Source organism: Monomorium pharaonis, chromosome 2 (genome assembly GCF_013373865.1).
Source record: "Monomorium pharaonis isolate MP-MQ-018 chromosome 2, ASM1337386v2, whole genome shotgun sequence".
NCBI classification, from domain to species: domain Eukaryota; kingdom Metazoa; phylum Arthropoda; class Insecta; order Hymenoptera; family Formicidae; genus Monomorium; species Monomorium pharaonis.
The window spans coordinates 3190233-3202290 of NC_050468.1; the positions used below are offsets into that span (position 1 = coordinate 3190233).

Genomic DNA, 12058 nt, shown 5'->3' on the forward strand with positions numbered 1-12058 from the left:
GGGGTACATTAGACTGTAAAATTTTCTTCTAACCTAAGCTTTTGCCCCAATATTGTCGAAGACACAGTCGATTTACCAAAAAAGGGGAAAATGGCATTTTTTGCTCTTTTTTCACGTTACCGTTTCAGGTGGGACAAAATTTTTTTTTTCAATCAACCATGACAGATTTTTGTAGGAAATTTTTTGCAGAAAACGAAACCGCTCGTCAGCTCGCTAGGCGACCAGTAGTTTCAGAGATATCGGCAGTTGAGTGAAAAAGGGTCCTTTTGCATTCAAAATTCGATATCTCGAAGACAAATAGTCGTATCTGACTTCCGAAAAAAGCAAATTGAAGCTGAATGAACAGGCTATGCGACCTATGCATTTGTTTAGCTCGAAAAATTTTTTTCATGCCCGTAGAGCGAAAAAAAAATGTAAAAAATTTTGAAAATTTTTTCTTCGTGCTTTATCCAAGAATTGCATGGCTACCGGTGCTCAGAAAAATTTTTAACCAAAAAATTCTAAAACTAGAGTCTTCAAGCTTCAAAAGCTATGTTTTTTTATTTCCTGTACGACCATTTTTCACTAAAATACAGCCTGTTGAAAATTGGCAAAAAATTTAGAAAATTTTTTTGTTCCTTTAATTTTTGCGAGAAGTGTAGTTCTTCTATGAGAGGTGACCTGACTCATGTTAATCAAAGCCAAGAATAGAAAGACAAATGGATGAATGGATTAAGGAGACGCAGCTTCAAAGTAATATTTATTTGAAATCAACAGAAAACTATGTTTGATATCAGCCAAAACTTTCAGAATTGATTAAAAGAATCGAAGTTAAGCATACTCAGGCCCTAAACATTGATTATACCAATGAAAAGCAAGTTCTGCAAAGTTTTGCCTATAGGAGGCCAATTTTGGTTTAAATTCTTATTGATCCTCCTCTTTAAGTGTATTTCTCCTAAGATAAGAAAATAAAAAGTTCACAGTAATTAATTTCAGGTCGGAGTTATTACCTCTCTGTTTTTTCCTCAGTTATCGGTTTGTATTATATTATTTTCTTTTAATCTTATGAAACAAAAGATGAAAGGTAGAGGTAAAGGGAAGTATAGCATTATTTTTTAATTTAAAAAGCTCAAGATTGCATAAAATGATACCGTGACAAATTCAAAATTGAATTTCCATCTAAGGAAACGGAAGAAATGGTCAAAGGAATAATCAATAAAGAAATGTCACTTTGCAGTGATACAAGATTAATACCGGTAATAAAAAAAAAATAATAACATAAAGTAAACATGATGAGAGAACGCGGCATAAAACTTAATCAAACGCTACGATAATGGCTCTGGGGATAGAAATATTCTTCTCGGAAGTAAGATTGGGAGTAGTTCAACGTAGGCGTATGTAATCCAGGTTGACCGAGGGCGAATGTAATTTACGATGGCGTCGCCATCGCGATGCTTAGCTGTTTGTTTCATTCATCTATTTCTGGATTTTAGCGTACTCTTTGTAAGTTCTGCTAGTTTTCTAACAACATGGATATCAGCATAGTATGTAATTATTCTTTTTTTGCTACGGTATGAGATTTTTACATATGTCTCTCCGAGGAAATGGTTATGCGCTATTATTTCTAGCCCAACAATAGATCACATAAACACTTCAGCTATTTTGTTCTAATCATTAAAATTTTAATACTTTTAGTTAATACTTTTCCCGATATGTACAACAAATTGAATTGTAGGTACTTAACAATGTACGGTCGAAAAACTGTTGTTCTTGTGTTTTAAAATTAAATTTGAAGCTTACAAATCGTTTAAATTTGCAGTTTTATATTGAACTTGTACATTGTTGTTTATTTTATTACATTAACTCTTAATTAAATACAGAATTTATATTTTATTATTTATTTCTTTATGTTTCTTATTCGATTTGACTTAACACCATAAGATTATAAGGTTATAAGGTGATTTTATTATTTATGTTTTTGTCTTTATGTTGATTTATGTTGATTGGAATCTAAGAATATGCAAGAAAAAATCCGGAAAAACTAAAGAATTAGTGTTACACATCAAAGGATTATATTGCTTCAATTCGTAATAATCGGTCATCGTCATCATGGGAGACACTTAGTTTGCTTTATAAGAGATTACGCAAAACAAATGCTTCTGAGATTTGGAATTTGATACGCATTGTCATAATGTGTTAGACAAGATAATACATTGTTTGCAAAGATATTCGAATTGGACTATCTAAAAAATCGACGTTATACTATATACACATAACGTGTTAGTACATAATGGTGTGTAACTCTGAATGATCTTTTATTTCGGACTAAGAAAATTGAAATTTGAAAATTTGATTTTGATCGCGATCCATTTCAACATGCTAGACTTTGTGAAGTTTTATCGGAATTCTTTTTTTTTGAAAAGGGAATTTTCTTTTTATTATTTTTTTATTACTTAGTGACCATAATACTTATAAAAGATTATCAAAAGATCCGACCAATCGCATTACCTACAAACTAAATCAATTAATAAAAAGTTGGCGTGACAAAAATATTATAACCTAAAATACAATATAAAAAACTCAATTGCACGAACAGTAACTTTCCGCGATACTATGGACAGCCTAAAATTCATAAGAAAGATTGTCCACTGTGCATCATAATATCGACAATAGGTAGTCCACTATATAATATTGCACATTTTATACATGAAACTTTAGACAAATCTGTACCAAAGCCTAAGTCATACATTATAGACAGCTGGTCGTTTGCGGTAGCGGTTAAGAATTTTCCGATCCATCCCGATGAAACGTTAAATTTCGTTAGACGTAACGTCTTTATTTACAAATATACCAAAACAATTGGTTATTAAAGCTATTGAAAGTAGATGAGAATATATATCCGTGCAAACTATAATGAATTTGGCACAATTCTTACACGCTCTACAGCTAATACTGGATTCGACGAGCTTCAGCTTTAATGGCAATATTTATGAGCAGATTCACGGTAGCCCAATGGGGTCTTTTCTGTCACCCATTTTATCTGATATGGTGATGGATGACCTCGAAACCTATTGCTTAGAATCATTACAATTCGATATAAAACTATTTTATGTTTTGAAGTATTAAAGATAGTTGACGATATTTTTGCGGTTGTACCGACAGCAAAGATCGATGAAATTCTTAACATGTTCAATAACTATCACACACGCCTTCAATTTACATATAAAGTAGAAAATAAGGGTGTTTTAAGTTTCTTAGACACGCTTGTTATTAGAGAAGATGGTTGATAAACCTTTGGATAAAACTGGTTTCATAAACCTTTTCAAGACGATATATAAACTATCTGTTTAATCATCCACTAAAATATAAAATTAATACTATTATTAATTTGATTGACTATGCGATTTTTTATTAGCAGACCAACGTTTTCATACTGACAATATCAACAAAGTTAAAAAAAATTTAATCAATAACAATTATCCTATGCATTTTATTAAAAAACATATATACAGGCGTGTCAGGTCACTCAGAAATCCACAATATAGCATCACACAGGATAAAACTCGTAATTCTGTTCAATTTATTGCCATTCCGTATATCAAAGGTTTTAGTGACAATATAAGCCGTATATTGAAGAATTTAAATTTCTCTATTTTGTACAAAATCCCTAAAAAATTAAGTTCTATTACTATATAAAGTAAAGATAAGCTCGACTTTTTAAAAAATACTGAAATTGTATATAAAATTAATTGCGCTTTTTGTAACGCATTTTATATTGGACAGACTAAGCGACACTTTTGTACACGGATTAAAGAACATCAGCGCAATTTGTTGAAGGATCTGAATAATTGTTTTGTGGTCAGCAAATATCGCATATCGAATAAATTTGATTTCAATTGGTCGAATTCTACAATACTGCACAAAGAACCGTCAATTAAAAAACGTGAGATAGCAGAGATGTTCTTTATTAAGAAATATGACCATACAATCAATTTGCAAAAGACACGGAGAATTTGACAGCTATATATGACAAAATAATCAAAATTACTTAATATATATGTTTTCGTACCTTCCTTGCATATATATATTATCGTTAGCCTTCATATGAGTCAGCGACCTTCTGTTAGTTTTTGTAACATATAGATTTCTTGTATTCGCTCGACAGTGTTGTATTGTACCTCGATCATAACGGACACGTCACGCGACTTACATATATAATTTATAAGTTAATATGTTTATTATTTAATTCTGTTTTTAAGAAGCACGTTAAAAAATTTTTTTGTAAGTTTGATACCAGTTTCTGTGAAGTAATCTATGCTCATTTGATTAGTTTAAGTCTTCATTGATTAACTCATTTGATTAGCTAAGTCTTCATTGTTATGCGTTTTGGTTTTAGATGATGTACTTGGGCACACATCACAAAAAATTTGCGTGCGTTCATATGAATTATTGTAATTTAGTAAACTTAAAAAGGACCCAAATCAAGGATTGAAACGTAGTGATATCTAACTAATTAATAAATCTGGCCAGTAAGGTCGAATAATTATTATACTTGTTTGAATTTTCTTTTATTTAGAATTATTAGAATCATATCTTACGTGAATCGGCACGAAAAACTTTTTCCAAACAAATTGACAAAATGGAAATATTTTACACATTAGTTTCCAATAACATTTATTCTATTTGCAAGGTTGTAAACTAAACATACGAAAAAATATACAAATAAAGAATCTACAAATAAAAAAAGAATTTTGCAAAAAAAGTATTTTCAAATATTAAATATTAAATTAATATATCATTATTTTTTGTTTTTGTACATGTGTACATTATGTAGATTTTATAAAAGTATCAATGCATTTGCTATTCCAGTATAATATTTCATTAATTAATTAATAATATATTTTAGATAATGTATCTCAATGAGTTTAACATTTTCACCTAAAAAATTCTTATTATTATACACATTTTGCTAATTTATTTAATCTCGTATCGTTATTTTATCTTACCATTTCAGGACTTTGAACGAGAGTTCCCTTAAAAAATTGGGCGTAATACCGATGTCAGAATATTCGGATCCTTATCATAAAAGGTAAGAATAACCGTGAAAAAAAATAATTTATTAAAATTAAACGTGAAAGAAAGAAATTTCAGACACTCAAATTGTTCATTAATATAATACTGTAAGTTCTTTGTCTTAAGTATGAAATAATGCGCTACATTTTTCTCTATTCTTAGAATCCTTCTTATAGTAATTTATTTTCCTTTGCATCTTTCTAGACCGATGACGATGGGCGAAATTGGTTGCTTTCTCAGTCATTACGTCGTATGGCAAAAGGTAATAAGACAATCTTGAGTAGAAAAGAAATCGTTGATTACTGATGAAATATATATTAGGTATTAGAACATGGTTACAAAAGCGTTATGATCTTGGAGGACGATGTTCGCTTCGAACCATTTTTCCGACAGAAAGTCAATTATGTTTTGGCGGAGTTGTCTGATCTTAGAATCAAGTGGGATTTGGTGTAAGTTCTTTAACAAATTTATTTTTTATTATTATTTTTTTGATTATTTTATTATTTTTTGATCATTTTATCAAGTTGTTTTGTAATTCGATTGTCACTTGATCAGCTTTCTGCAATTTGTTTTATTCAAAAATTGTACAAAAAATGTACAAAAAAATTGTACAATAATTATATAACAGATAAAGAAATTGAAAGATTAAGGCTTTGCGAACTTGGCCCGACTTGAAGCGATTTTATCTTAATTTTTTTTAAAGATTTTTGTATATAGTCGAATGTAGTAATATTTATTTAGTTTGTAGTAGGGCAGAAAAAAAATATCGGAGTTTAAAAAATGTCATCCCCCAACTTTGAAATAAATTAATTTTAATGATTGGTTCTTACAGAAAATCATTTGTAGTAGATTGTAGTACAATTATTTCCGTTTGTAGTTGAACCATTTGCGCAGTATAATTATTTAAACAATTTATGGATAGCAATTTTTTTAATTTTAAAGATAACTCAAATCCACTTGCGGCGCTCGATTCTGAATCGTTTGTAGTTGTTTGTAGTGATTTTGTTTTCGTTTGCAGTTGAACCGTTCGTGTGGTATAATTATTTAAACAATTTATAGATAGTGAATTTTTTAATTCTAAAGATACCTTAAATCCGCTTGCGGGACTCGATTCTGAATCGTTTGTAGTTGTGTAGTGATTTTACTTTCGTTTGTAGTTACACACACACACACACACACACACACACACACACACACACACACACACACACACACACACAAAATAAATGTTACTACATTCAAATACATACAAAAATCTTACAAAAAAATAAGAAAAAAAAATCGCTTCATCTCTAGTGCTAAGTTCACAAAGCTACTGTTTAAAGATTAAAAAATGAAAGCTTTATTGTATTCATTTTGTAAATGCTTGCGATAAAATTAATTCTATTATTTTCCAACTTTTTAAAATTTGTGGACAACAAAAGAAAATTTATTTGGCGAAATTAGCAAAATGAGAAACAGTTGGACGTAAATAATTGATACGTTACATTTTAACAATTTTATGTTTAGATATATGGGAAGGAAAAAATTGGTGAAATCAGAGAGTGTAGTGGAAGGAACTAAGTTCCTGGTTCGAGCGGGATACAGTTACTGGACTCTCGGTTACATTTTATCGCAGATGGGAGCGAAAAAACTAATCGATGCTATGCCTCTCGGGAAATTAATTCCCGTTGACGAATTCCTTCCCATTCTTTCGGACATGCATCCTGAGTATGTAAAATAATTAATGTCCGCAGAAATAAATAAGTATTCCTCATATCTCACGAATAACTCAATATTTACGTTTGATTCAGAAAGAATAAATCTCAGGGAGTAGACTATACAGGGAGATTTAAAACAATCTTTGTCTTTAAAATGTCGTATTCCTGACTTAATTCTGAGACTATTTTTCCTTTCTCAAAATTTTGACTGAAATTTCGTTTATGAATTATTAAAAGAAATAGTTGTCGAATTACGAGTAACGTACAAAAGATAGACAAAAGCGGCGCAACTCACCATCAAACGCGGGCACTTGGTGTGATCAATCAATCGCTATACATAATACGCGCACATACATGTTGTAGAAAAGAAAAAATCATCTTAAAATAAAATCAGGAATACGATATTTTAAAAATAGACTTTTTTGTTAACACACATTTTCTTTCTTCATATCTCTCTCTCTCTCTCTCTCTCTCTCTCTCTCTCTCTCTCTCTCTCTCTCTCTCTCTCTCTCTCTCTCTCTGAGATTGAAGAATTTGTTAATGTTATTAATCAATCTCTGAAAGAAGGTTGGTGCCCACAGAGTTGAAAAACATCGACAATAATACCAATACCAAAGATTGAACAAGGTAGGCAAGCGAATTTAGACCTATTAATGTACCCAGCTAGCCAGGCCTGTTAAAATCACATATCGTGAAAGCTTTACAGTAAGGATTGTTTCAATTTTGACAACAATTTTATGACAAGTAATTGTCTGTTGCTTTGTTTTCTAAAAGTTTCGAGCAAATTTACGGCAAAAGTTTTTATCACACGATGCTGCAAATAACAGAGAAAGACTTGTACATAAATATTACGTATAGAAATTACAAGATTTGTTCCGACATGATAAAATGCAAAATTTAAGCAAATAACAGAGCAAACCTTGCTACACGACATGACAATAAATTTAAATGGCAGAAACAGGAAATCTTGTTAAGCACAGAATAACGGCAAATTAGTAGCAAGAACAAAATAAAACTTGCAAGCATACTTTTGCAACAAAATTGCAACAAGGTGTGTCCGTAAACAGCTTAGTTTTTGTTGGCAAGGCTTGTCGCAAATAGTATGACGCACATTTTATGCAAATAACAGAGTTGCATTATCGGGTTTTAAACTTTATTTCTGACTTTACTATCTATCTCGAGATGGCGCATTTCTCGTGAAAAAGATTTACCTACTGGATTAATAAAAGGGGCTCGTTGAGAACAGAGAACCAAGTACGATTGCACCATTTACATTTGATATTGGACTAATCAGTCTAATATTTCAGTCTAATAATCATTTTTGTTGATCTAAATTTCGACAATATTTGTCCTGTTCTTGCCACAAATTTGCTATCATATTGTGCATAGCAAGGTTTGCCTCGTTTTTGCCACAAATTTGCTATTATGCTATGTACAGCAAGGTTTGCTCTATTCTTGCCACAAATTTGCTATCATATTGTGTACAGCAAGGTTTGCCTTGTTCTTGCTGCAAATTTGTTGTTATGCTTTACTAGCAAATTTTACCCTGTTATTTGCATAAAATATGCATCATACTATTTACAACAAGCCTTGCCAGCAAAAGCTAAGCTTAATGCGGACACACCTTGTCGTAATTTTGTTGCAAAGGTTTGCTCGAGTTTGCGGCAAACTTCGCGCAAAGTTTGCGTCATTTTGCTAGCTGGGTAGTGATACATGAGAAAATTTTAGAATTAGTCGTTAAGAAACAGATAGAGGATTTAAATCTATAATGAGTATATAACAGAGCACATCAATCAGATTTCAGGAAACATTATTCGTGTGAAACCGCAATTCAAACTGTTGTCAATGATTGGAAAATATCAATTAGTGAGGGGAAAATAATAGGAGTAATATTTATGGATCTTAAAAGAGCATTTGAAACAATAGATAGAAATAGATTAATAGAAAAATTATATCAGTACGGTATTAGAGGAAATGTTTTAGAATGAATAAAAACATATCTCAGAGATAGATTGCAACAAGATCGTATTGATAACACAGGCACACAAAAAAAAAGTGGTTGGTCCGGCGGACTAGACTAGTCAATCCTTATGTATTTCGACCCGCTGAATCCGAATCCAAGGTCAGAATTAGCTCGCATTTCTTAACCTCAAAAAAAATTTTTTTTTAATGTTAGTTCGGCGGACTAGACTAATCTATTTTTATATATCTTGACCCGCTGAATTTCAAGGTCAGAATTGTTGAAATGGCTCATTTTTTCCTAACCTCAAAAAACACCTTGTAAAGGCAGTTTGGATCACAAATGGATCCGGAATGTGCTTGCGTAACCACATTACCCCGCGGAAAATTCAATACGTATGACAAGTTTGAGCTTCTGTAAATAGCGTAGAAAATTCACTCCCTTCTTCTATTATATCTCTTTTATTCTCGAAGATTCTGTGCAATGGCTTTCTCTTACGTTTCTTTCGTTTCACAGAGACATTACGTTTAAGCGTCCAGCAAAAATCAGCCATCGATACTTGATATCGATACTACATCTCCTTGATGTCCTGATGAAGTCTTTCTCCATGTTCTTCACTATAATCATCTAGATTTTTTGGGAAGTAGTCGATATGAGAATCTAAGAAATGCAACTTAAGATTCATTAGGCAACCTAATTTTCTATAGTTTTCCATCATTTCCGCTACTCTTTCTCTGTAATCTTCACTTTTGTGGTTTCCTAGAAAATTTTCCCCGGGTAATGTGATTACGCAAACCTGCATGTTCCAGATTATACATCTGTGATCCAAACTGATTTTACAAGGTGGTTTTTGAGGTTAAGAAAAAATGAACCATTTCTGCAATTCTGACTTTAAATTTGAATTCAGCGGGTCAAAATACATAAAAATAGACTAGTCTGGTCTGCCGGACCAAGATTTAAAAAAAATATTTTTTTGAGGTTAAGAAATGCGAACTAACTTTGCAATTCTGACCTTGGATTCGGATTTAGCGGGTCAAAATACATAAGGATTGACTAGTCTGGTCTGCCGGACCAACATTAAAAAAAAAATTTTTTTTGATGTTAGGAAATGCGAGCTAACTTTGCAATTCTGATCTTGGATTCGGATTCAACGGGTCGAAATACATAAGGATTGACTAGTCTAGTCCGCCGGACCAACCACTTTTTTTTGTGTGCTTGTGTAATAATTGTTCAAAATTAATGCGGATTGAGCACGGTGTGCCACAAGAATCTATGTTGTGGCCCTTGTTGTTTATTATATATATTAATGATATAATAAAAATTTGCCGAGAAAGCTATAGTATAAAAATGTTCGCAGATGATACACTAATATATGTAGCTGGAGAAGGTAGTACAGAAATAGAAGGAAAAATAACTTTAATATTTAATATAGTAAAAAAGTGGATGAGATTGAATATGCTAAAAATGAATGCGAGCAAAACAAAATTTATGGTGAAGTATAAGAAAGGAATTAAAGGGAAATATTGTAGTGAAATGCCTGGACGGAACGAAAATAGAGCGTGTAAATAATAATTTTTAAAAAAAGGTATAAAAAAGCGCCAAGTATACGCACGCATGAAACGCCCTCAAAAATCTATTTTTGTACAAAATAATTTTAATTTGGCACTACAAATGTAAAAAATTTTAATAAAATTTTCTTTTCCCCCAAAAACAGCAAATCATTTATTTTCTCTACAAAAGTAATGATATGAAGAAAATGCGCCAACCATGAAAATGGATGTTTATACAAACTAAAACATTCACTTTTACAAATAATTATCTGTACAAATATTACAAATAAATATTTTAATACAAATTTTACTACAAAAACTTGGCGCCGCTAAACCGAATAATTTGCCAGCCCTCTTTCTTTTTCTTTTGTACGTGCATCTCTGATTTGAGTGCGTGCGTGTGTGTATATGTGTGTTAGTATATAATTTTGTTCATAAGGAAGCGATTTTTAATATCTGAGTCTCTTAGGGCCGGTTATTCCAACTTCTTGATAAACTTATCTACCAGTAGGTGTGTATCTTCATTTCTTTTCTTAAATAAATAGACAAACATATATTGATAGGTAAGTTTACAAAGAAGTTGGAACAATCGAGCCTTATGCGTGCGTATGTCTCTCTCTCTCTCTCCTCTCTCTCTCTCTCTCTCTCTCTCTCTCTCTCTCTCCTCTCCCCTCTCCCTCTCCCGCTCCTCTCCTCCCTCTCCCTCTCCCTCTCCCTCTCCCTCTCTCTCTCTCTCTCTCTCTCTCTCTCTCTCTCTCTCTCTGTCTGTCTCATGTGTACGTGTATAATGTTACGCGTATATAATGCCATTGCGATTTCTATTGTAAAAAATTGTAATTTTAAATAATTATTATTTTATTATGTAAGTTAAATTGTAGGAAAGCAATTTTGTATTAAAGCAAATTATTCGGTTTAGCGGCGCCAAGTTTTTGTAGTAAAATTTGTATTAAAATATTTATTTGTAATATTTGTACAGATAATTATTTGTAAAAGTGGATGTTTTAGTTTGTATAAACATCCATTTTCATGGTTGGCGCATTTTCTTCATATCATTACTTTTGTAGAGAAAATAAATGATTTGCTGTTTTTTGGGGAAAAGAAAATTTTATTAAAATTTTTTACATTTGTAGTGCCAAATTAAAATTATTTTGTACAAAAATAGATTTTTGAGGGCGTTTCATGCGCGCGTATACTTGGCGCTTTTTTATACCTTTTTTTAAAAAGGTAATTTTGTTGGGATTTCACTCATTTTGTAGTGTCAGATATCTCATTTCTTTTTATAATATATATAAAAGTTAACGTTACTTTAAATAATATTGGAATATTAAATATATTCTAATTTTTTAAATATAAATGTATAATAAGTGTGCTAGAAGGATTTGAGAAAGAGAGAGGGAGGGAGGGAGAATAATATTGCGTATATAGTAATGTCTATTCCGAAACACTTTATTATAATTAATACAATTCTTTTTATGCGTTTACAAAAATCACATTAAAAAATTTTTACATTTGTAGTTAAATTATAATTGTACTTTTATAATAATTATGTTTATTGTTCTTTTACAATTATTAGTAATAAACCTATTTTGTTTCTGTTTCACTTAATGCTCTTGGAACATATATATAATTATATGCCAGCTTGTAATGGTGAACAATTTACACATATTTGTTATTTACACATATAAATAAATGATAATTATTGTGCTAGAAAGAGTATTATTGTTAAATAGAGAGAAAGAGAGAGGGGGGGGGGAGAGAAGGGAGAATAATATTGTGTAGTAATGTCTATGTCTATC

At 31.2% G+C, this 12058-nt stretch overlaps 1 protein-coding gene across 1 annotated transcript in view; it reads left to right on the forward strand.

Annotated features, from left to right (window-relative positions):
* The window catches only part of LOC105834085 (glycosyltransferase 25 family member), a 48327-nt gene that overhangs the window by 15405 nt on the left and 20864 nt on the right, over positions 1 to 12058 (forward strand). The window contains exons 2-5 of the mRNA XM_036282717.1: positions 4994 to 5068; positions 5257 to 5314; positions 5374 to 5501; positions 6562 to 6762. Of these exons, the coding sequence (XP_036138610.1) occupies positions 4994 to 5068; positions 5257 to 5314; positions 5374 to 5501; positions 6562 to 6762 (462 nt within the window). The remainder of the gene's footprint in view (positions 1 to 4993; positions 5069 to 5256; positions 5315 to 5373; positions 5502 to 6561; positions 6763 to 12058) is intronic.